The sequence below is a fragment of the Colias croceus genome, chromosome 19 (assembly GCF_905220415.1).
Source record: "Colias croceus chromosome 19, ilColCroc2.1".
Classification (NCBI taxonomy): domain Eukaryota; kingdom Metazoa; phylum Arthropoda; class Insecta; order Lepidoptera; family Pieridae; genus Colias; species Colias croceus.
Genome location: NC_059555.1, coordinates 7,995,799 through 8,022,975, shown reverse-complemented (window position 1 = coordinate 8,022,975; position 27,177 = coordinate 7,995,799). Strand labels below are relative to the sequence as shown.

The 27,177-nt window shown below is 33.7% G+C and overlaps 2 protein-coding genes across 2 annotated transcripts; one reads left to right on the top strand and one right to left on the bottom strand.

Annotated features, from left to right (window-relative positions):
- Positions 1 to 449: 449 nt before the first annotated feature.
- Positions 450 to 11,808, bottom strand: LOC123700597 (merlin). The gene is made up of 13 exons (XM_045647859.1): positions 11,439 to 11,808; positions 10,038 to 10,167; positions 9,213 to 9,418; positions 8,688 to 8,812; positions 8,159 to 8,261; positions 7,678 to 7,884; positions 7,041 to 7,145; positions 6,404 to 6,535; positions 4,217 to 4,363; positions 3,316 to 3,510; positions 2,479 to 2,678; positions 1,667 to 1,881; positions 450 to 760 (listed from the first exon to the last, which is right to left on the bottom strand). Exons 1-12 carry the CDS (start codon positions 11,523 to 11,525, stop codon positions 1,668 to 1,670), a joined length of 1,851 nt encoding a protein of 616 aa, XP_045503815.1. The 5' UTR covers positions 11,526 to 11,808; the 3' UTR covers positions 450 to 760; position 1,667.
- Positions 11,809 to 12,040: 232 nt separating this feature from the next.
- LOC123700578 (RRP12-like protein) lies at positions 12,041 to 26,567 on the top strand. Its single transcript, XM_045647835.1, has 19 exons — positions 12,041 to 12,265; positions 12,623 to 12,860; positions 13,615 to 13,741; positions 14,030 to 14,329; positions 14,540 to 14,623; positions 15,256 to 15,405; positions 16,627 to 16,862; positions 17,486 to 17,600; positions 18,005 to 18,169; positions 18,541 to 19,188; positions 19,539 to 20,020; positions 20,455 to 20,630; positions 21,071 to 21,282; positions 21,707 to 21,960; positions 23,302 to 23,516; positions 23,948 to 24,121; positions 24,452 to 24,611; positions 25,156 to 25,293; positions 26,031 to 26,567. Exons 1-19 carry the CDS (start codon positions 12,130 to 12,132, stop codon positions 26,113 to 26,115), a joined length of 4,095 nt encoding a protein of 1,364 aa, XP_045503791.1. The 5' UTR covers positions 12,041 to 12,129; the 3' UTR covers positions 26,116 to 26,567.
- The last annotated feature ends 610 nt before the right edge of the window (positions 26,568 to 27,177 follow it).

Sequence of the window (27,177 nt, the reverse complement as noted above, 5' to 3'; positions counted from 1 at the left end):
TATTGCTATATATTCACCATATAGTTTTTGTCGTTTAAATTTTTAGCTTTTGGTACGTTTTGCGAATACACCTTAAACAAATAGAAATAAGTTCGATTTTGCTTTAACATTTGTTTTTATCGACTAGAATTTTGCAAACCCTTGAGGATTGCATAAGGTTTTTGTATAGAATTGTGTATCTAGTTGTTTTTAATGTTAGAAGTATTAGTGAAGTACAGATGGACAAGATACTTGAAGAGGAAGGTATAGGGTGATTAGTAAATTTTTATACTATGGCCATAACATAACATTTGTGTGAGATTTTCTTGTGATTTAAGTTATAGAAAATTACATGATGTCCAAGTTGAACTTATTGTTTTGCATAGTAAAACTATTATCCTCTAAGGGAGCGTTCAAGTGTGACGTAACGCAATTTTTGAAGATTTCCCCCCCCCCTCCCCCCCTTGGGACTTACCGTAGCAATTTTTCTGTACCCCCAGTAAGGCATCGTAACGTTTTACGAGATCCCCCCTCTCCCCCAAATTGAGTTACGTAATACTTGAACGTCCCCTGAGTCTATAATCAAAAATAAGAGAACACATACCAATAGAAAAATTAAAATAAAATCAATCTAATTATTGTCATCAGGCTTAACTTAATAGAATATTTGAGACAATAATTATTTCACTAATATATAATAGGCATATACAGTATAACTTAGAGCTTAGAGTTAGCGGCGAATGATGCGGAATTGTGAGACTTCTTATATTGTACTGCTTTCCTGAAAATTTTAATACACATTTTAATGAACATTTTTTTTAATGTGTCGGAATATTTTTCCTAGAAATTTCCGGTGCAGAAACAGAAATGTCTTGATCTAGCAGGACACAGAAGGCTGTTCACCTATTTGTCCGTAAAGAGATTTTCTTTCAATGAAACAGATGTATGCATAACTAGGTTTCCGTCCGCGGCTTCACCCGCACAGTCAAAGAAAAACCAGCATAGTTCCCGTTCCCGTGGGATTGCGCCATTTTCCCGGGATAAAAAGCAGCCTATGTCCTTTCTCGGGTATCAAAATATCTCCATACCAAATTTCATGAAAATTAGTTCAGTAGTTTAGGCGTGATTGAGTAACAGACAGACAGACAGAGTTACTTTCGCATTTATAATATTAGTATGGATCCATCTGCCACTTTACCCACTAGGGGACACGAGACAAGTGTTTAGCGTTTAAAGTGTTTTGCGGTTATTTACAAACACATTCCTCGCACATTATTTGTGGAAAAGCACCCTTATTACTAATCAATTCAATCTAATTCCTAGTGCCAGTTCTCTTCGCAGAAGACGTGAAATAGTGGCGTGCGAGTGTTATGTCTCCTCTACACTACTCGCGAAGTTGAACGAGGTTAGACGAATAGAATAATGTGGAGAGGCAGTTCGGCTTACTTCGTCCAACTTTACCTCGCCTCGTCCGACTTCCGTTTGTTGTCGGTTTTTGCGCCCGAGTCAAAGGGCACGAAGTTACCTTCCATCTATATATCCCGTTATTCTCCTTAGTTGAACGAGTGTGTAGTGTAGCACCGCGGACTTCAGTCAACTTCAGCCGAGTAGTGTGGAGGAGGCATTACGTTCGATGAGTGAGGAGTACCTGTTACCAGATTTATATGCAGCTACTGCAATATCTCACCTCAAAGCTCCTCATAGAAGGCCAACCTGGTCTTGGTGGACCCTTGCTTCAGTCTCCGTAACGTGGAGTACTTGTCATCACCAGCTCGAGCCTGTGCCTCATGGAGCCGGTCCAGGGTGGCTCCGGGCTGCTGTTCCACTCGTAACACGGAAAATTCACAGCGCAGTTCGTCTAATTGCTGTTGGAGATGCTTTGATTTCGCTAGGTATTCCACCCTGGGGAGAAGAAAGATGGTTAGAGAATATTTTACCCCTTAAAAAAGAAGAAGATAGGACCTTAACCAAGTTTCATAGCTTCTGGATGTTTTATTTTGTTGATCAGTATGTTAAATGACACATTATATATGAAAAAATATTACGTCAAAAAACGTCAATTACGCTATCAAGGTCTAGATCAGAAATTGGGGACGAAAACGAGCTTGATTAACAATTATCATAATAAAATATCCATTAGTCCATGACATGATCGCTTGAAAGTATGTTTCTACTAGATTTCCGCCCGCGGCTTCGCCCGCGTTTGCAAAGGAAAACCCGCATAGTTCCCGTTCCCGTGGGATTTCCGGGATAAAAACTATCCTATGTGTTAATTCAAGTGTTATTACCCTCTATATGTGTGCTAAATTTCATTGTAATCGGTTCAGTAGTTTTTACGTGAAAGAGTAACAAACATCCATACATCCATACAAACTTTCGCATTTATAATATTAGTAGGATATATTAGAATATTAGCTTTTTCTTATATCCTCATTATTCTGAACATAAAATATTTTTTAAAAACAAAATTTCACTTAACTAATATAAATGGTATATTACCTCTCCTTCTCAATTTCCAGGGACAACCTATGTATATGCGGGTCCGGGTCATCCGGGACAAGTTGGTACGAGTTAAGTTCCGTCTCCGTGCTATCCCCGTTGTGCAGAACTAGTTCTGTGGTTGTAGAATTAGCCCCAGCACTTAGTTCTGCCGGTAGAGAACACGTGGAGGGAAAGAGGGAGAGGGGCACGGTTGATGTCTGGAAATAATATAGGAAATTTAAAACTTTTAAACGCTAAATAATCAGTATATTATTTATCAAGACAGTAGACACAAAACTATGATCATTGACAAACTATAATATAAACTAACAATCGCCGATCGTCAAAAAATGTCGTAATAGACAACATTCCTTCAAATTAGCACCTTATTCCGTGGCAGTAATGTTCAAAGTTTATTGTATACCTAAATTTAGTGTGTTGTTGTTTATTTCACGTAAATGGTTCAAACTGGAAACTTTCTAGCAAAAAATAATTAAAAAAATCTATAAAACACGCATTAATAAAATAATCTCATGAAAAAATCGTATTGTAATCGATCTTTCATAAGTGTAAAGTTTAAATAAAATCAGTCCGTTTCATGTCAGTCAAAATCGAGTCTAATGGAGTTGGTTACATACAAATATATTAGCTTACCGCCCGCGGCTTCGCCCGCTTTCTCTAAAACGATTTGGGATTTAAACTATCCTATCTCTCAAGTTGGATCGAACTACACATGGTGTGCGAATTTTATTATAATCGGTTAAGTGGTTTAGGAGTCCATTGAGGACAAACATTGCGACACGAGATTTATTTTATATTAAGATAAGTTACGGTAATAATCGTGTTCAAACTAACCGAACTTGGTGGCAGTGACCCCGTAGAGTTCCTACTCAGGAAGTTGAGCAACTTCTCCTTAGCCTGCTTCTCCGCTACTCTAGCAGCTAATAATTCCGCTTTTAGTCTCTCTGCTTCTGCCGCTCTCTTCTCTGACTCTTCTACGAGCCGTGCTGTGAGGAATTCTGCTTCTCGCGTCTTGCGTTCTAGATGTACCTGAAATATTATCATCAACATTGTTATAAATTTCCAGATTTTTCTTGTTTATATCAAATTTAGTAATACTAATTTCAATAATTCGTTATCGTTTTATTTTATTATACTTGCTTGATCTAATAGATCGTCGCCATTAAGATCATTATTACTATCATGCTTGTTATTAAAATTATTATCATAAAGTTTGTTCATTTACAAACGTTATTGTAGATCATGACTAACGTCAACATATTTTGACTGTTAAAGCATATGGGCAGCGTTAGGCGAGTAGAGGCAATCACGATATTGTAGAGCCTAAATGTCTATGATTGGCCGTCATTGTAGATGTTTATTCGTAATCACCGTAATGGCGACAAATATCGATGATCTTTTATCGGGCCCTCATATATTATAACACTAGCTGTGCTCCGCGGTTTCACCTACGTGGCTCCGCTCCTGTTGGTCTTACGTTATGATATATAGGCCTATAGCCTTCCTCGATTAATAGGCTATCCAACACCCAAAGAATTTTTCAAATCGGACAAGTAGTTCTTGATATTAACGCGTTCAAACAAACAAACTCATCAGCTTTATAATACCTATTTATATTATGTAATCAATTTTTTTTTTCATAAATCATAAAAAAAATTGATTACAAAATATTGTAAAATTTTTGAGTTTCGACTTGTAGGCGACCACATGTACTATCTCTCTTTCTCTCTCTTACCTTCTCCTCCTCAGTCCGTATGTTGGACAGCCGCAGTCTAGCGTTCTCTCTCTCCGCGTCGGCCGCTTTCTGTGCAAGGAGAGAAGCTTCTTCTTCCGCAACTCTCCCTTTCTCCGCTAGAAGTTCTGCTGTCTCTTCTGAACGACGCTGTGAACATTTTTTATGATAGATTATAATTTGATGAAAATGAAAAATTATTTATTTTCAGCAACACACAGGTAACAAAACCAATTTAACAATGATGGAAATATTATTTCAGTAATTTATTTGAAGGATCAGATTTATTTCCATGCGATAAAAAGTTAAAAAAGTAGATAAATAGAACGATATCATATTATCGTTACAGAAGATATGAGGGTCGATCAACTTTTATTGGTCCGACGAGTACGGATCATGTCCCTGAAGGATAATTAATAAACATGAAATCATAAAGAGTTAAATTCGTTTTAATTATATTCCTTTTAATATTTTCTAGCATTATTGCGAACAATATTTTACTTGTTTTATTAATTTGTGCGTTGTTTCATGGTTGTCGAGGGACTAAATGCAATTTTCCAGTACTATCACATTTGTCCCCATGCCACAATGCATTAACAAACTTCGCATCACGAACACATACTATCACGACCATAAATACCAAATACACTCCTTGTTTCAGTACATAATTATTGACATCCAAACATACAAACCATTTTTTTTTTATTGGATATAATACGATTTTCAGGCATTTTACTTTTGTCCCCATAAATCACCTACATGACACAGGTCTCACAGACAACCGTAATTTAGTTATGAAACCAAAACACATATGGCGCGGTAGATTCCTAAACAACAAGCTAAACACAATAATTAACTGTCGGGCTCAAACGCCACTTTGATTTGTATAAAATCACGGCAACAGTCGTCCGAGCGTTGTTGGTGAGTGTGGGGTGGCTTTTTTGTCAGTCCGTCAGACAACTGTGATTAAAACGTAAGTACTTGATGCATTGTTATCAATTATACTACACGAGATGCGCTTTCGTCTATATTTTAGTGTGAGCTGAGATTAATATATAAAATAACAATAGTATTTGCTTGGCGGCTCAAAATTTAAAAAATGTCCCGCGGACAACCAGTCACTTGGTCAACCAAAGTGGTTGTACCATGGACAATTTGGTTGTCCCTAGGACAATAATTATATAAAACTTATACTTTAACAGTTAAATAGTTCATGTTTTGTTTATTACTCGGCTGTTTCGGGAACACATTTTTATTACGCGATTTTATGTCTAGTTTAATTGTAATTTTAACATTTCAAAAATCAAGACGCTACTACTACAACTAAGATGTCCCCATATGAAAATCACATTATACTTCATTCATTCAGTTTTATCGAGAATCAGTTCATTTTAATTAAGTAAAATCAATAATACGATACGTAACAACCTCGCCTTAATAGTTTTTTTGTAAAAAATATCACTATTTCCGCTTTACTGAAACTTTTTTATCTATGAAACATTATTTGGTTGTTCAAAAGACATCATTCGTTTCAATTTTAATAAAAATATTTCGTATTTTGGGTGTAAATAGAACAAATATCAAAATATTATTTATTATTTAATATTAGAAGAATTTGTTTTAATTCTTAAGGGAATTTAACATTAAAAAAAGTACTATTGTGTAAGTTGTCCAAAGGACATTATTTCCCGTGAATAGATCTGTTCGTGAAGTTAAATCCACAAATGTATTTAATCAACATCACTGCTGCTTATATAATCTTAATCTACGAAGAATTATCTTCTAAATGAAATAGTAAAATGCTGAAAATTAAGTAAAAAAAAAAATACGAGAAAATTATGATCGGGACCTTTAAAAATTGATTGACCCATGAAAATCATTTTACTGTTCAAGGATTCCTTAATAAGAAAGCATGTATTTTTTGCGAGTACCTGTAAGTATTTTTTGTTTTTTGCAAATATTGAGATTTTCATACATCTTAGGAATTTTAAAATCTTGTTTGTGTCGATCGAGTTGTCTCATTTTACCTATCTCTTTTCCACTATCTATACTCAAGTACATAGAAAATAGATAACTATTTATTTTGACGTCCATAATTCCCTATATCCCAACTCTCTCTCCTCTCTCTCTTTCTCACTCTCCTCTCTCTCTTTCTCACTCTCCTCTCTCTTCTATCTCTCTCTCACTCACCAGCGCCTCGTTAGCCAGCCGCACCTCCTCCTGGTACTGCAGCAGGCGCTGCTCCATAGCGGCTCTCTCTCTCTCCGCTGCTTCGCGCAGCTGCTTCTCTCTCGCTAGCTTATTGCGCTCTATTTGGCGACGCTAGAAAAAAATAAAATAGTTATTAGACTTAGTGTAATATTATGTCATGTGATAATTATGTCAATTATTTATAATCATAGTGAAGGACACACAGGTTTTTTAGATTCGTCTATATTCGGTTTTGAGTGCCAGACTCTTTGCGCTACATTATTCTTAGATTGCTTATAACTATGAAGCATAGTTTTAAATCCAAGCATAAAAATAAATTAAACTATATAAAATAAGAAACAATATGATCTCAATAAAATGATATAATGAATTTGTGGTCTGTCTCTTGTAACTTAACTCATGCTTTAAGTCATATATTAATACAAGGAACACTCCAGACATATCTTAATATATATAAATAAATTTCAAAGCCAACAGAGAAGATAGAAGTTCCAATAGAAAACAACTCTCTCTCTCTTTAGCCTTTCTTCATCCACTGTTGGACATAGGCAAGGCACCTCTCCTAAGGCACGCCATAATTAAATAAATTAATTAAATAATATTTAGATAAACATACCAATTTCTCTTCCTTAGCCTGCGCCTTCATTTGCTGAACCTCCATAGTGTCCGGCTTCCTTCTACGCATATATAAATCATGGTTGCCGATACACAAGTCTAATATCTGTAATATTATAAGTAAAATAAAAATAAGAAAAAATTGGCAGCAATAATATTTGCATTCAGCATTGACTTATGAATATTTTTTCTTGAATTTAATTTTACGCGAGTATTATATATTTAAATATTAAAGATTTTAACGGATTTTAAAACGCGATTTATTCATTATATTGTTATCCCGTCGATTTAAATGGTAGTTATTCTTCAACAATATGAGCCATGGTATAAACTAAACAAAAATCATTGAAACTTGCACTGTTTCTCATCTCTTTTTCCCGTTTTTATGACTATTTAAGGAAATATGTCCTTATTATTATTAAAAGTACTATGTTTTATGTTGCTTAAGAATAAAATTACGTAATAGTACCACTACATACTACAAATTTCGTAAAATGGTCCTTCGACTCGGAAAAATACCAAATATATAAAAAATCTATAGAAAAATTTGCGTAGCAAAATTTTTTTTTCATACGTGATTTACCAAAAATTTATACAAAATTTAGCATAACAAAATTTATTATTTTTTAATAACTTACCAACTTATTCATTCCTTTCGGTGAGAAGAATATAAAGTTATTTGCTGATTTATCAACGAATTTGATGACAAATTTCTTATCATCAAAGCTTATGTGCTTTATCTCTGACCAGGGGAATGTTGTCTTTGGTGTTAGTTTGTTGTCCTTTTCGTATATATTGAGACCGAGGGCTGTTACACCTAGATATAGGTCTGTTTCCTTTTTATTCTGGAAAAATATTTATAAAATATACTGTTAAAGTTAATTCAAGTTGTACATACATTTTCAAAAACAAGCTTCGCCTTCGTATTGTGCCTTCTGCTTTATATTTTTTTTGTTTTTTAATAAATGAAAGAGAAACAGTGAAAAGATAAATACAAATGTATTTTACTGTATACTTCTATAGCATTTGAATGGAATTGGGTTGATCTTGAATCTTCACCTTTATCTCATTTTTTTAATAATTTTTATTTCATTAATATTATGTACTTCCAAAACTCACATTAATAGCGAAATAATTAACGCCATACATATCCAAGTCTTGTGCGATCTTCAAATATTCCATTTCAGCCTCATCCCTCGACATTCCTTTGTGATCGGCATACCTGTAATATTCCAAGTAAAAAAATATTTTTAAAACATCGAAATCACTTTAAATTTTAAAGTGTAACTTTTTTAGGCGCGCTGAGAGTAAAATTTCAAGGTCGCGTCATGGCAATACCGTCTCGTCATGGTGTAAGACGATGATTTTGGTATCTTTGAATCTTGCCAAAGAAGTTTCACTTTTGACACTTGTGCTCGGCAGCAAGCGAAAATAATATAATGAAAAATCACATAGAAAGTCTTTAATTACTAAACTTTGACTTATTTACTATTATTGCTCACTTTATCTTTGTATCAACAAAATCGAAGGTTCGAGACAAAAAATCGTTTCATGACATACAAAAAATAACATTATATTTAGACATTTTTAAACTGATATTGCAAAATATTATAACTCAATAATTTTTTTTACAATTAGTATCACTCACCATATTTTGATCCTCTCCTCCCACATCTCAGGCGTCATCTGATACTGATCTATGACTCGCTGCGGCAGCAGATCCTCGCTGGCCAACATACCCGGTTTGTATGCGCTTTCATCGTAGTCCCCATACTGTAATTTATAATTATAGGAGATTCTAATATGGTAGCTGAATAAATTTATAGGACTACTGCAAGTATATATATTGTCTGTATTGAAAAGTTATGAACTTTAGAAATTAAACTATGCTTCAAAATATCAAAGAAATACAAGACAGACACAATAGAAAATCTATTGTGTTGTGGACCGATCGGGCCGCTGGGGGCTCAATGGGTTAGTGTTTTATGATATGAATTCCAATTGTTAAATTAAAAATAATATCCAAAATTATAAGTGACAATCATCTCATCACACCTTCTCGAAATAATAACTTATTTTTTGATCACTAACACAAAAAAAGTATATTTCGTTTATTTACCTTAAAATCATGAAAGATGAACAAATTTTCAATCAAATCCACAAACGGACTAACCTTTGCCTGCACAGCATAACTAGCCAACAGCACAGACGCCTCCGGGGGACAGTATATATCCATGCTCAGTATCGCTTGTTTCACCTGCAGGAACAGCAGGTGCTGCGTCACCTCCTGGATCAGTTCCTCCGCCACATCCTCTGGGTACAACTTGCATAGCAACATGAACGGTGTACCCGGCATTTGGGAGACGCATTGGTCTTGCACTGAAAGGCATATTGGACTATAAGTTACTACATTTTCGAAGAAAAACTCGCATAGTTTCCATTCCTGTGGGATTTCCGGGATAAAAAATAGCCTATGTCTTGTTATGGTATCTGAAGACAGATACTTACTAAATTTCATGGTAATCGGATTAGTAGTTTTTACTAAACATATTTTTTTCGCATTTATAATATTAGTGGGATAGTAGGATGGTACAATGTACAGAGAATTTATGTTGTGTCAATTAGTTTATTAATCACATTATAAATGAGTCATCTATATAGTCTATACTGATTTACTGATATTATAAAGCTGACGAATATGTTAAATTATTTCAGTATGTATTTAATCACATTCTAATCATCTATTCCAAATATTAAAAATCTGATGAATTTATTAGTTTAGTTGAATGAGGTTTGAATCGAAAAAATATTATTGTGTTGGATAGGCCATTTATTAGGGGTGACAAACCATTTACCAACTAATCATTTATATTACAAACATCAGGGGCAGAGCAACAATGAAAAATGCTACAAAAACATTAGCATGTGTCATCTACTTATACATAAATAAACATGATTGCGATAGCAGATTAAATGTGTAAATTTATTCCAAAATTACCTCTCTTATCCAACTTCAGCCAACTGATAAAGTGCTTTGTGTCTTCGAACTGCAAACCAAAGAACCATGTTTCTCGCAAACCTATTGTTCTACACACCAAGTCAAACAGATCTCTCCCTGTTGCTCGCCACTGTGAAATGATTAAAATTGTTAAAATTATAATAATACAACATTAGACAAAAACAGGACTGAGTAACAAATAATTTTTAGTGAAATAACTATGTTGATTTTGTTAAAAGGTACTAAAGACAAATTTCATAATTATAGTCCTTTCCACCTAAGATGATTTCTGTGACACATCGATTTTTGACACGTGTAGAGATGTCTTTACTGAAATCATCAATTGTTTCCGATAATCGATAATATTTTATATGGAAAGGAAATCGATTTGAATAAAGTACCAAAATTAGTTTTTTCGGCATTTCGCCAACAATTAACTAAGGAAACTTAGCAAACAACAGCAACAAAAAGTCAACAATAAAATTAGTAACAATAACAGAATACCACGTAAAGTATCAATATAAAAATGCATTTTGTATACAAGGCTGATGCACTCGTACAGACGATTGACTCGATTGACAAACGATCACTAGATGGGCGCCGATTATATGATTTTCCAACTCTATGATTTTTCAACGATCCATTTCATGTACCTGAATTGCGTAGGTAATATATTTTTGTGTTCTTTTATTTTATTTTTCATTATATTAAACTAAACAATACTGTTTTTGATTTATAAGCTTAAGATATTTCAATTTCATATTTTTGGTAATAATGCCGCCATAAAATAAAAATATTATGCACTAAAAATATTTTGGCGTTTTAAACATAAAATACGTAATTCGGAACACGATGAAGTGTCACAGGAATCATCCTAGCTGAAAAGGACTATAGTTAATTTGTCAAGCATGAATATTACAAAATTTAAAAGAAAACCTGTTACAAACGGATACTTTAAAAATTCACATAATTATGATTATTAAATGGTCAGCGTTTCAGTTGAATTTGTATATGTTTTAAAATAAATATCAAATAATATTCAGTTCATTTTTTATACAAGTATAAGCACATATTTATAAGTAAAAGTATTTTTAATGATTGTACAATAGAAATATAATAAACCAGATACTACTCATTTCCAAACATTAATAAGAAATACAATTTATTACTGGATAACTATTTATGTAAACATTTAAAAATGTACACATATAAATTCAAATAATAATGTTACATATTTATCATGACTAGTGTAAAGTTATGTGCAAATTTGTAGCAGTTGACCTGAGGGTCACTGAATGACTCACAAAACACAAATATTGTGATAATTATGCATGTTAACAGATCCCTAATTTGAACCTTAAAAACACTGTACAAACTCATTCGATTTATTTAACAAATTACCTCTAAATTAAACTCCAATTCAGCGTCTAATGTACACACTTTCACAGGAAATGATTTAGAAGTTTTCTTCCTTCTAAAGGGCGGCATTATTCAATCACATTTCCTAAATAAAACAAAAAATATTCACAAATCACAGACCGATAGGTTAGGTTTACATTAACACAGTTTAATACGAATACGGTGTAATAGCAAAGTTTACGTAATGTTCACTGAGCTGAGGAATGCGTGCATTTCACATTGCGTACTATTTTCAGCGGTTATTATTTACAAACAAGGGGAACGTCAATGAAACAAGAATGTTAGATGAATGAAGAAAAATTTATGATAAAAAATTCTAATGACGTTCCGTTACGGTACGTCAATAATGATTTATGTTCATTAGGAATTTTAATTATACCAAGAATTTTTTAAGTAATTAATAGTAAATATAACACTCTTTTATCCCTTTATCGATTCTTCTAATTATTAATTTAACCATAATTAGTTTATGTTTCCACAAAATAAGTATCTAAAATGTGAGCCGTCTCCTAGGCTATTTTATTTTTTGTAATGTTGGTATTCCTGGATTTTGGCATTGACATTTGACAAACATGTGACGATAGCAGCTAACTTCAGTTCGTTCAACATAACCAAAACCACGTGTGAAGTGTGTGTTATATTTTGATTATTTAAATGCTATGAAATAAAAACCATGGGTAAATTCAGATCGAAAATAAAAGGTTCCTCAAAGGGGAAAAGATGGCAGAAGGGTCAGTCATCGAATTCAAACCCGAAAACCCAGAAATACCGGGAAATGGCAAAATCCCGGTTCTTCCAGGAGAACCTTAGTGAGTAAAAAATAGTCATAATAAACAGCTGTAGCTTTAGAATACTTGTACCTAGTAAATACAGTTTTCCTAGTTGTTCTATACAGAGTTGTATCAGCTTCCTGTGCTTTTAGTAGTCAGTAAATCTATCAGATGTCTTTACTACATATATCTACTACTTTATTACTACTATCTACTACTACTACATATCTTCTACTACATATCTTCCAAATAGAAGTTTGATATAATTTCAATTGAGTATTTAACAGCAAAAAGTAATATTTAAAAATTTAAACCTATATTATCTACAAATCATAATACAAATCACAATCATAGTCTAAATACTGGTATTAAAATTAACTTCTCAAACTTCAACAGATAACTCAGGTCTAACTCAACAAGCGCTACAGAAGCATGACTATATGACCCTCTACGGTCATAATAAGAAAGTTGACGATGAGCTGACTATAGCTAAAGAGTTTGAAAGTATGTCAGTGCGTACTGGCGATGATGACACGGAAACAGAATACACTGGCTCACAGAAGTCTGGAACATTCAAAACGTTTCAGACGTTTGCGTCAGATTGGAGTCAGTGCTCTAATATTAGTTTTAGCAAGTAAGTTTGCTTTTTATTAGAATTATTTTCTAGTTTGCTTGCAGTTTCTCATATTGATTACATTACATTACAAATATTATAAAGAGGAAAGGTTTGATTTTTTGTTTGTTTGTTTGTTTGTATGAATTGAATAGGCTCCGAAACTACTTGGCAGATTTGAAAAATTCTTTCACCATTCGAAAGCTACATTATCCACGAGTAACATAGGCTAGGTTTTATCCCTGAAATCCCACGGGAACGGGAACTATGCGGGTTTTTCTTTGAAAACGCGGGCGAAGCCGCGGGCGGAAAGCTAGTTGATTATAAATTTTTAGACTCAATTACATGTTGAGTTACTTTAATTTATTAGTTAATAACTAATTAAATTTGATTATTCAGTTATTCCTTGGAAATTAAATTTCAATACAAATCTCAATAGCATTAACTTAGATTATATTTTTCATCAGACCTTTTTACTTTTTATGTGACTTCCAACCTATACAAAATATGAAGCTAATAATAAATACACTGAAATTGATATTTTTGGTTTTTATGGCATTCAAATGCTTTAGTTATAAATATAAATTTATAAAGAGTGGCTGAATTGGTCAGGCATCCGCCCGGAATGGCGCGAAAGGATGCGGGTTCGAGTCCCGTCTCGTGATCGAATTTTTTCTATTCTTTATAAATTTATATTTATAATAAATACACTATTAATATTTATATGTTCAAACTTCAAAGCTTATGTTTTATTTTGCTTTCTTCCATATACCAGACTCCTAACAAGGTTTGATTCAAACAATGCAGTACACAAAGAAATGTTGGCAGTATTAGCCGCAGTTACTGAAGTTATCAAGGAACAAGGAGGCAAGGAGACCACTACAGAGTATTTTGCAGCTTTGGTTAGTAGAAATCAATTGGATAATTTTGAATTAATATTTTAGATTGATTATTATATTCTAAAACACTGGTTTTAATCATTTATTATTATTTTACTTTAATTTCTGATTTTAAGGAGTAAGAATGTATGGATTTTTCACGCGAAAACATGTTTTGTTCATACTATTCAGTTCATTCAATATATCAAAATAGCTACTAGCTATAAAAATACACACTTTTGGGGTCACCCGCCATTAATCGCGCGGCATACCTTGAAATACATAATATAAAACAATTCTTTATTTTTCCAGATGCAAACTCTAAAATCGTCAGAGGGTGAAGAAAGCCTAGTAGCCACATTATCCCTGCTTTCAATGGGCATCAAATCTGTCCCACAAGCAGTATTACGGAAACAGTTCTCAGATTCTGCGGCGATATTCATGGATATATTGGAAAAGAATGCGAATTCTGAAAACGGGACCTTATTGCGTAGTGCTATAGGTTGTTTGTCAGTTTTATTGAGGGCACAAGAGTATGCGGTCTGGGGGCACTCGTCGACGATGAAAGTGTTTGACTGTGTGCTCGCTTTTACTATACATTCGAAGCCAAAGGTAAGTGATTAAATAATTGTTGACAGTAAAAAAGTGTTTTTGCCGAACACACATGTCAGAAGTGAAACTTCTTTAGCAAGACTCAAAGGTACCAAAATCGTCGTCGTCACTTCAAAAACATCTTATTTTTACATGCTTTGAATATTTTCAAACAACAAAATTTTTAATTGGAATTGAGATTTTTTTATATATTAAATATTTAAATTATAGGTACGAAAAGCAGCCCAACATGGCATTACGTCAATACTCCGAGGCAGCTGTTTTATGATACCATCAGAAGATCAGAAGAATAAGGTGAGCTTTTTATCATTATTATTTAGTGAAAACGAATTCAATATAACATGATTTAGTAAATTTAACGAATTTGTAAAAATAAGATAAATACGAAAAAAATCCTAAAAGCTTAATTTAATTTAAATATGAAAATGCAATTGCTTACATCAATTTAAATATACAATTTGAGGATATGACCTATTTTTATTTGTTGTTTGTATTCAATCATTTTATATAGAAACTCGCGGTCCGCCCCGGCTTCGCCCGTGGTACATATTTACGTTTTCTCTACATAAGAACCATCCTCGTACTTCAAGGAATATTATAAAAAAAGAATTAACGAAATCGGTTCAGTCGTTCTCGAGTTTTGCGCTTACCAACACATTTAGCGATTCATTTTTATTATATAGACTAGCTGTCCCAAGCAAACGTTGTTCTTCCTTACTCTTCATCATTTAGGTGTATGAAAAATAGATGTTAGCTGATTCTCAGACCTACCCGATATGCACACAAAATTTCACGAGAATCGGTCCAGCTGTTTTGGAGGAGTATGGTAACTAACATTGTGACAGGGGAATATTATATGTAAGATTAAGATTTTTACACTTAAGTGTAAAACTTATATAAACAATAATATATGTAATAACTTTTAGGTGAAACTCCACCCAGCCGCAAACCGTGTAGCGGAATACTGTCTACAAGGAATCAAACCGGAAGCCTTGCTCTCCGGTCACAGGACTGTGTTGCACACGCTGGCTATGTTGCGCGATGTGTTGCCAGCTTTCAGTAAGGATAATATTAAGGTATGTAACGTCTGTAGTAAATATTGTGTTAAATTTGTGTACTGTTGTGTTTCTTAATTGATAGTGTTCTTTATTGTGATGATATAAGGTCTCATATTGAATATAACTACTATGTAACAATACTTTTAGAATTATTCTTTTCTACGTCTTTTTGACTTAGACTTTTATTACTAAAGGGTGAAACTGGCGTCTAATGAGATAATAATTAACATATTTTTTTATCAATGGCTAATATATTAAATTATTCTCGCAATCGCCCATTAAACGGTCGTTAAAAAATGTCCGAACAGCCGCGTCGTTGTGGTATTCCATGGTAGTAATGTTCAAAATCGATACGCTAAAAAAATATTATAAATTTATTACATAGTTTTATTAATTTATTAACGTCAAGTTTATTATACGTCATAGCTATCTATACATACATATAATAAATCTGTAGAAGGGTCAATTCTGTACATTGAAAATATTGAAAAAATAAATACATGGGGGTGTTACTGGATCGATACCAAACCCAAATATGTGATTAAAAAATTTTTTGTCTGTCTGTCTGTCTGTCTGTATGTGAAGGCATCACGTGAAAACTAACGGTTCGATTTCGATGAAACTTGGTATAATTATACCTTATTATCCTGGGCGTAAAATAGGATACTTTTTAACCGACTTCAAAAAAAAGGAGGAGGTTATCAATTCGGCCGGTATATATTTTTTTTTTTTTATGTATGTACACCGATTACTCCGAGGTTTCTGAACCGATTTACGTGATTCTTTTTTTGTTCGATGCGGGATGGTGTCGAATTGGTCCCATAAAAATTTTATTCGGATAGGCCCAGTAGTTTAAATTATTTTATGAGCATTTTTGTCTGTAGGTATTTGTAAATTTTGCAAGTGCAAGTTTGAAGTCGGTTGTTTTTAACGCAGTTATCACTTGTTATCCTGGAAAAATACGTAGAAAAAAATTAATCTTAATTTTTCAGTTTTATCCATAGACGTTGTTCTGTAGAACCGCGAACACACGTTGCGTATTATTATAGGCCTAGCCGTATTTGGGTCCAATTGATATTTATAAGATGTCATTGTCAGAGTTACTCAAAATGGAGAAATAAACCATCCACGCGAAGACCGACATCCGCGCGGACGGAGTCATGGGCGGAAGCTAGTTCAAAATAGATTCTCTTATCCCTACCTATTTCCTAACTCTACCAAAAATCTTCTTTTTTTCAGATCACCTGCGAAGCGATCCTCTCGCTAATGACACACAATAATATATACATTAAAACGTGCTGTCTCCACACGTTGCACGCTTTATTCTCAACGCCCATAGATTCGTCGAACATAACCTCAAACCTTGCGATACAGTTGAACAGAGCGTTAATGGCGGCTAGACCGCCGGCGAATGATACGGGGCAGATATTGGCGTGGGCTACAGTGCTGCAACAGGGATACGGGTGTTTAGCTGGGTATGTAGCCCAAATCAAACTCAAGAATTTTTGGAACAAAGTTCGAAAGTTGGAACAAAGAACTTGAGAGATAGAATAGTTTCAATCTCAAATTGCTTTAGAGAAAGCGGGCGAAGCCGCGGGCGGTAAGCTAGTAGATGTGGCCCGATAGGTCCCAGACACAATAGATTTTCTATTGTATCTGTGGTTCCGGGGCTTGAGTTATTAATAAAAATCTAATCTACACTAATATTATAAAGAGGAAAACTTTGTTTGTTTGATTGTAATGAATAGGCTCATAAACTACTGGACCGATTTTAAAAATTCTTTCACCATTCGAAAGCTAAATTATCCACGAGTAATATAGGATAGGTTTTATCCCGGAAATTCCACGGGAACGGGAACTATGCGAGTTTTTCTTTGAAACCGCGGGCTGAGCCGCCGGCGGAAAAATAGTATAGGTTATAAAAAAAGATTATGTGTGTCGAGCACACGTATCAGAAGTGAAACTTCTTTGGCAAGATTCAAAGATACCAAAATCACCAAGGTCACTCCATGACGTGACTGATATTTTACTCTCAACGCGCCTAAAGAAGTTTTATTCAAAATGCTTGTCTTACTAACAATTATTATTTATTTTCCAGGCTCGATATAAACTTGTGTGTACCAAACCTGCCAGCGTTCGTCGGCATTTGTGTGTCGGAACTGTGGCTCTCAGACGTTGCTGAAGTCAACGCAGCTTCTACCAACGCACTGAAAGTGAGTTGTTTTTAAGTAAAAGAATAAATAAAATAAATGTACTAATTAATAGTGAACATAAAAAATGTGTGATAACATATTTGTAAAATACAAATATCTATTCTTGGTCAAATTTTAAAACTATTTTTTTTTTGCAACTTGTGTTAGTGTTTATGAATAATCTATAATAATATAATTTAATTAATAATTTGTTGTACCACACCCGTTTAAAATACAATAATATAAGAGCTTTCTTCTACAAAAGATTCTGAAAATCTTAATATTTATGATAATATTATAGAATTGATCGTCATATTACATCAACAATACCTAATTAATAATAGATACATACAGTTTTAGTTAGTATCTCAATTAAATATCGCTAAACAAGCAATTATTAATTCATTATTCCTTTTATCTTTAAGGCAATTCTTCTGGACTGCGTGAAGCCGGCGCTAGACTCGGAGGAATGTTTGGTAAAACACAAGTCACATATCGACGCCATCTTTAAAACAATCGGAACGGGTCTTGATAATCCGTTCAACCAAGCTATCAAACATGTTATTCTGACTATAGCTGTTTGTTTTGAGGTAATGTATTAAATTCACATTTTTATTTAACTTGAATTCATTTGAGAAGTGCTTTTAAATCAAAATACAGACAAATAATTATGTAACACTAGTTTGGAAAGTAGTTTCTACACTACTGTTATAGTCATCATGTTATCTCGCTATGAATTATTAGCTATCCCTTTCGCACTTTGGTGTTATTTAAAATGCTATCGCTCTTAGAATATGAAAGAGATGGACATATGAGTAAGATAATTTTGCAATATCGTGCTCTCCCTTGCACTTTTGTTTTTGTTGACGTGCTGTCGCATTGTAGAATGTGAATATGAGAAGCCCTTTAACTATATGGAACCTAAATGTTATTATCAATTAATACTAAAATGTAATTACAGATCGGAAACGAAAAAGTAGCAAACTCTCTCGGACCATTACTAAAGAAACTCAACGATCGTCGCGAAAGTCACAACTTTTTCAACGAAAAAGAAGCTGAATACGCTACAGGGTGCGCTATAAAATCCCTAGGACCAGAATTCGTGTTAAAAATCATTCCCATACGAAACGGAGAGACAATAAACCTAGATAGAAGTTGGTTACTACCCGTGATGAAGGAAAAAATAACCAATTCCAACCTAAAATACTTCGCAACTGATATTCTAGAATTGGCCACTTTTTGTAGGCGAAAATCCCGTGAACTAGCCGAAGCAAATGATACTCCCGGGTCTCACACTTACGATCTATTGTGCAACCAATTCTGGGCCTTATTGCCCAGTTTCTGTAACTCTCCTAAAGACATTAAGGACAGTTTTAAAGTGATTGCCAGAGTTTTGGGGAGTGTTTTAAAGGATAATCCAGAGTTTAGATTGTCTGTAATGGCGGCTTTGAGGAAGTTGATTGCGTGTTCTGTGGATAGTGATGGAGATAAGGCGGAATTGGGGAGGTTTGCTAAGAATTATGTGCCGATTCTACTAAATATATATATGTCGCCGGCTAAAGGGAGTACCGCGGAGGGACAGAGGCTAGCTGCATTGGAGACTATACAGGTAAGCTTATAGCTTTTTACAATTTCTTATAATTTTAATAAGGTCTTAGCTTTTTATAAATTTAATAAGGTCGTCAAAAAATGTTCAGATGTATTAGCATTTATTGAAATTAAAACCTTATTTCGTGACAGTAATGTTCATAGTTTATTGTATCGTTCATTAGAAACTCTGCTGAATACATGCGTAAGCAGAGTTCATACAATACCTCTAGTTTTAAGTTAATCTCCTGATAAAAAGAAACGCTATTTAATGGAATTATATCATGACATACCTAATTTAAAAAACGTGAAAAAGTTTTTTAATGTTGTGTACAAATTCTCTCAGATATCTAAAAACAAATTTTCTCATAGGTATACCTCACAATATGCGATCAAACGTTACGCGAAGAGCTATTCACAAACGCGCTCCAACAACTAGAGACCTCCGAAAACAATCACTTCCAACGCGAATCGATTCTCGATATAATCCGTCTGCTCGTACTCTACCAAAGTAGCGAACAAATTGCTAACCTTTTTGACAAATGGGTATACCCATTATGCGAAACAGTACTGGAAAACCCGAAAAAACACAAAAAAACTAAAAAAGAAAACCAAGACAAAATGGACGACGAGAATAATGAAGATGGTAAGGATAAAAAAGAATTACGCTACAAGGACAAAGCGAAATTGCTTGAAATGGAACACAAAAAAGCGTACAGGATATTGGAAGAGATATTCAAAAGTGATAATGATAGTTGTCAAGAGTTTTTGAAGTCGAATTATAAGAAAATAAAGAAACTGTTGATGACGTCGCTCAATAAAGTGGCTGATAGCAGCAAGGCGGCTAGATTAAGGTTAGTGCTAAAATTTTAGGAAAAATCTTACTTTAGAAAATAGTAAAGTCATATAAATCTTGTGATCGTCTTATTGGATTTATCAAGTTTGTGTCTGAGATTTAATTATTAAAATTGACTCTAATTATTGGAATATGTAGGATGTAATTTTAATAGATTTTATTCGGTTCCATTCCACAACTAAAATTGTGGAATGCACATTTCTTTTCTTTTGAAAAATATTTTTTGCTCTTTTTGCTGCGATCTCTCACCGAAATGAAAAAATAATGAAATGTTTTCTTTGAGTATAGGTTCCTATAAACTGTATTACGAATATATTGTTCCCCTTCATTACGAATTTTCATCTTGTAGAACATTGGTTTTTTAGCTGTTTTTTTATAATTTTATTAATATAATTTTCAGATTTATATTTCTAACAGTAACATTTATTACAGATGCATAGAACACTTGATTACCATGCAGTCGTCGAATCTCAATTCTGAAAGTAAACTCATCAAATCGGCTATAGCCGAATCGGTTATATGCACTAAAGATATCAACACTAAGTGTAGGGAATGTGCGTTTAGTGTTATAACCGCGATCGGGAATATACTGAAGGCACAGGATGGAGGTGAGTTTTCGTAAATTTAACAGGTTTTTAAAGTGTTTTTTTTTTTGATACTGTCTAAAATTTTTGATGACATGTAATAAAATATATAGTACCTACAGGGGGGGTAATTTAGAAAAATTGTGAATACCTCTGCACTGTTTTATTGTAAGTATAATTAAAATATAATGTGAAAAAATAAATAATTCTCTGAATCCTCCACATTTGTTTTCGAAATATGTCAAATTCATAAATTTTGCTGAGAGGTTAAGTATCTTACACATTCTGCTTGTAAGTTGATAATACAAATATGTTTTAAAACAATATAGTACTAACCAACCTTAAATTTTTCTATTCCTTCTATCTACATAAAAAAACTAAATTCCTAGGTACATTTGATAACATGCTCATTGCTCATTTCTTTCTCTTGATTAAAAAAAAGTGAGAAACTATTAAATTTCCAGGCATGCAAGCGTTCATAGACATGTTACAATCGGGTCTCTCCGCACCCCTACCGCGTATAGTTGGTGCCACAATCCGAGCATTATCATCAGCTCTTTACAACTTTTCCGAGGAGATGGGCCTGGAACTGGTCCAGGGGCTGCTGGAGACGATGGCTGGAATGATGATGAACGGGAATAGGGAGATTGTGGCTGCTGCTATGAGTTTTTTGAAGGTTTGGATCTTTTTTGTGGTTTAGACCTTATGTATCTGCTACTGCAATAAATGTAGAAGTAAGAAGAGATAGAGATTGTAAGAATGTGTGAAAAGTTATTGATAAAAAGCAATCTGTATAATGAACTCTAATACAATCTCTTTAAGACTATAATTCAATGGCAATTGTGTATGCATGATCCAGGAACATAAATATGTTCTGCTTAATATCAAATTTTTAGCTTCGCGAGGTTGTTGAAAAATTCCTGCAATTAAGGAAAAATAGACTGATGATGAATTCGATAAGCGATTAACTATTTATTTTTTATTTATTTATTTAAATCCTTTACTTAACACACACATACACAAGAGAAAAAGAAATCATAATATCAATTCAATATCGTAGAAAATTTTATTTTTTTATATTGCTATAAAAAATTTTACAGGTATACACAAAAGTGCTCCCCACAGAAGTTCTCTCCGGCAGCTTACCGCTATTGTTCAAAACCCTGTCCACAATGTCGGAGGATTGCAAGCGACATTCACGTTTGGAAATCGGATATTTCCTCTCCCGTATGGCGAGGAAGTTCGGTTCGGAAACCATTGAGAAGTTAATACCGAGAGAGGATGAAATTATGCTGCGTAGACTGAGGAATATCAGGAAGATGGATAATAGAAAGAAGAGGATGAAGGAAGGAAGGTACGTATTATTCGGGCGATGATATTATGGTCACAAAATTATCTTGGATTGGATTTCGATAAAAGTTGTGTTTGCTAACAGTTAATATGAGTCGATACATATCAAACTCCGGTAAGTCCACTCCCCGCCAGAATTGAGATAACAATGGCGCCAATTTTGAATTGTAAAACTAAACCAGTCTGTACTTTTCAAAGTGAGGTAAGTCAATCGTATCTTTATTAAAATAAGGTTTAAAGTTAATATTTTTTTTCAAACTTCGGTATGTCCATCGACAGTGGTTTATCAAACTCAGGTAAGTCCATTTCGACCAATCACAGCGCAGTATGGCACTAAAATGGCTGCCATTTCTCTCAATTTTGTTGAAGCTAACATGTGTGACCAATGCTTAGAAATCGTTTTAATTGATAAATGATGGAAGAAAACAGTTTTACTATAGAGGTGGTGGTTCTAGACAAAGCAAGGAAAAAAACAATACCAAAAGCTAAAACAGACAAGGCTCAGAAAACAGCTAAAAGATAAATGAAACTGACGCACAGCACACGCACAGTAGTTATTTCCAGCCATGAAGCCCAGGGCCGTACTGAGATTTTTTCAACCGTTTTGATTTATTGACCCCTCTCTTTGCCCAGCAGTGGGATGATAAAGGTTAATAATAATAATAATTTGTATCTTTTAATTTACATATTTTATTTTAATGTCCTATACTTACAACGCGACAAACTATCTACCCATTTCCACCACCTCAGTACGTCCCAAAACTGAGTTCTATCAAATCCCTGTAAGTCCATTAGAGATTTTTCAAATTCCTGTAAGTCCAAGACGATGTTTTTCAAAACCCGGTAAGTTTTGCTGGTATTTATCAAACGCCTGTATGTCCAGATTTAAATCTAATTTTGTGGCATAATCATCAAGTAATACATTTCTTTTTCTTCGTAAAAATAATTCTAATGTATTATATTATATCCGTCATAAATTATAAAGCTCCAAACATATTGTTTTTTAAATTATTAAAAATACCTCGATTCCCACATTTCTGTTAGAATGGACTTACCGGAGTTTGATATGTATCGACTCATATGATACTTCTGAAGTTATAATTGAATTCTCATAATATTAATTGGTTGGTTATTATGAACTTGTAAGTTAGATGAACATGTTTTTGAAAAATGGCTGTTTTAAATTTACTTCTTATTAAAAAAAATCCTATCATAAATATATTAAAAAAACATAGAAGACCAGAAAAATTTGGTCAGACTTACATGATTCCAAAACTAGTTTTTTCCTACTAAAACTAAAAAAAATTTAATTTATTCATTCTACCTTCCCCAAAAACCTTTACAGAGAACAAGAATCCGATTCTGAAACGGACATAGCCGTGAAAGGCACGTCCAAGACCCTAGAGGACATTCTGAAGGACTCGGACTCAGAAATGGAGTACTTGGACGAGGAGAGACCTAAAGCGAAGGCCAAAAAGGGCAGGAACCAGGCCTGGATTCAGGATGATCCGGAGAATATCGTGGATCTGGCTGATGTTTCTTCCGCTAGGAAGATTACTGGTATGTTACATTTTGATGGAAGATACATTTTTAAATTCTCTCATATAAAATATATGCAAGGAAAAAACTGATACTGTTCATTTCTATTGAGTAAGCTTTTCTCAAGTGAAGAAGTTTCGAACTAACATTAATTTGGACCAAAATTCTCCACATTTTGATGATAGTTCAAATGTTTGTTTGTAAATTTTACCTAATTAGGTCAATAGTTGCCATTCTGGAGTGACAAATAAATGCCCATCTACTTCATCAGCTAGAAAAGCGAAGAAAATCTTTATGTCAAGAAATAATGGTCTATAAAAAAATTATTGCTTTTCATTGAAATAACAGTAAATATCAGTATTACATAAATACAAAAATCAGACAACATGTTCACAAAATATCAGTTTCGACTTTTTTTTCCAACTTATTCTAAATTTTTTCGTTTTATATAGCTACGGATCCAAAGAAGAAACGTGCGGTCGAAGAAAAGGCGCAAAAGAAGAAAGATGGCGGCTTCCGTACAGCGCCCGATGGCAGGTTGATTATAGCTGATGATGACTTCGGTGATGATGATGATGATGAGCCCAAGCCCAGTGGTGATATAGATAGTGATACTGATGATACAGGTAATTTTATTATCTCGTTATTATCTATTTTACTAACTAGGATTAATTTGTGCAAAACTTGGCTATTAATTTAGAAAGATATATCATGCTGATATGAGACAATGATTTTAGGATAACCTATTCGGTTAATTTTAGAGGTAAGTTGGTAGGTTAGGTATAAATATATTTTTAACAATACACTTTGGACCTTATTGCCATGAGATAAGGTGTTAATTTGAATGAATATTTCATATTACCCTTTTTTAATTTAGCTGCCTTTTAATAGTAGATTCAGTGTCTTTTTTATAGTATTTTCATGTTTACACATAAATAATTGTTGTTTTTCCACAGATGGTGAAGATAATGAGAAACCTTCGAAATTAGTGAAACCAGGAACTAAACGACGTTACGATGATATTCTCAGTATAAAGAGCGGACGGACGAATAGAAGTAGGGCTTCCACTGCCACTGTGGCTTCTAAATATAAGGCTGGAGGAAAGGGTATTCACAGGTAAATAATGATCACAATTTAGTTATTTACACAATTTATTTTTAAACATATATTTTATATAACTAGCTTAACGCCCGCCTCGCCCGCTTTGTCTAAAAATTATGTACTAAAACCTTCCTCTTGAATCACTCTATCTATTAAAAAAAACCGCATCAAAATCCGTTGCGTAGTTTTAAAGATTTCAGCATACAAAGGGACAGAGAAAGCGACTTTGTTTTATACTATGTAGTGATTTTCAGTTATGTATTTATGAATTAACTTCAAATGATTTTCAAATCTATTAGATTAAAGTGACACAAGTGTTTTACTTCTTAACATGAAAATAGTTTGCACAGCATTTTATTTTATTTGTGCCGAGCACACGTGTCAGAAGTAAAACTTCTTTGGCAAAATTCAAATGTACCAAAATCGATCGATCGATCGTCGTTATGTGACGGTATTGCCATGACGTGACCCTGATTTGCTCTCAACTCGCCTAAAGAAGTTTTACTTAAAAATGTTTTAATTTCCTGCTCACTGTGTTCTATCATATTACTTTTTCCAGACCACTTGGTTCAGCAGCATCTGTAACATCTGTAGGAACAGATTACCGCTCAAAGAAAGCGAAGGGTGATATTAAAAAGAAGGGAAAACCGGAGCCGTACGCGTATCTACCGCTGTCGAGGAAGAATCTTAATAAGAGGTACATATATTTATTTTAATTTTAATTGTTTTACACTTGAAAAGTAACTATATACTTTACTAGCTTTCCGCCGACGGCTCCGCCCGCGGTTTCAAAGAAAAACTCACATAGTTCCCGTTCCCGTGGAATTTCCGGGATAAAACCTATCCTATGTCCTTTCTCGGGTATCAAAATATCTCTGTACCAAATATCATGCAAATTGGTTCAGTAGGTATCCTATATTAATCTTGGATAATTTAGCTTTCGAATGGTGAAAGAATTTTTAAAATCGGTCCAGTAGTTTATGAGCCTATTCATTACAATCAAACAAACAAAGTTATCCTCTTTATAATATTAGTGTAGATTAGTGTAGATGTAAGGTATTGGTATCATTTTGCTAAATTTAACAAGTTAGAACCTTTTCCCTGGGATCACGGGTGGCCGAGTTGGTCCAGGCGTCGCCCCGGAATGGCGGAAAGTCGCGGGTTCGAATCCCGCGCAGTGATTTTTTTTTCTATTCTTCAACTTGTTATATTTATAAAGCAATTGAATGCCATAAAAACAATAAAACGAATTCAAGTTAGAACTGGTTTTTGAGTTACTAAGTAGATGTATTTTAAATATTATCTTTAAAACTAAAATTAAATTGTCGATCTTTCACTGAAAATTACAACAAACAAGATTATTTCAACTATCGTATTGTATTTTTTTTATATATATATTTTTGTTACTAACTCCATATATTTCTTTATTTACAGGAAAAAGGCTGTTACAACGAAACAATTCAAAGGCATAGTCAAGTCCAAGACAAAAGGTGTTAAAATAAAGCCGAATAAAAAATAATATTGATTAAGTTATTTAAGTTTGTTATATTTAAGGTTTTGTAGAAGAAAAGTGAGGAATTGATAGTCGAAATTCTCATAATATCCTGGTCATAAACAATATACTGTTAAATATAAAGCTTTCGTAATAATTCATGTTGATTTTATTAACTATTTAAAAAGTTACGAATTATTGATATATGGTAATATTTAGCTTCACTTTTTGTCCATATAATTTCATTCTTCTATAACTTTTTTGCTGCTTTATATAGCTTATTACGATTTAGTACGATTCAAACTTAATGGCGGCTCGGAAGTTAGGTGCGAGTGCGGGTGCGCACAGGTCCCTTAATGTCCCGCAAATCATTACTACATCTTAATATATATAAATCTCGTGTCACAATGTTTGTCCTCAATGGACTCCTAAACCACTCAACCGATTATAATAAAATTCGCACACCATGTGCAGTTCGATCCAACTTGAGAGATAGGATAGTTTAAACATGTAGGTACCACGGGCGAAGCCGGGGCGGACCACTAGTAGTATAAAAAAAGTCGCTTTCTCTGTCCCTATGTCCCCATGTCCCTTTGTATGCTTAGATCTTTAAGCGGGCAAAGCCGCGGGCGGTAAGCTAGTAATATCTAAAATAGACTTCTGCGCATCGTACGATTTTCCAAGCCGCCATAAAGTTTGAAACGTACTATAACTAAAAGTTGTCATATTCATTCTGTGCTTTGTTATGTTGACCATAAATGTATTCAGAGAATATATTTATTAATAAATAAAAAATTGAATCAATTTGTTTGTTTTATTTTATCCTTAACCCTTGATATATTTACGTATTTTTTTATCAACTTATATACCTGTAGTGTATACGTAGTATATTATTATTAGTCTGTGCCTGTAGTAACCTATACCTATATATTTTTCCGGTCTGTCTATTCACTTTCCTGGGTGTTTAATTGAGTCGATACATATCAAACTCCGGTAAGTCCACTCCCCGCCAAAATTGAGATAACAATGGCGCCAATTTTGAAATGTAAAACTAAACCAGTCTGTACTTTTCAAAGTTAGGTAAGTCAA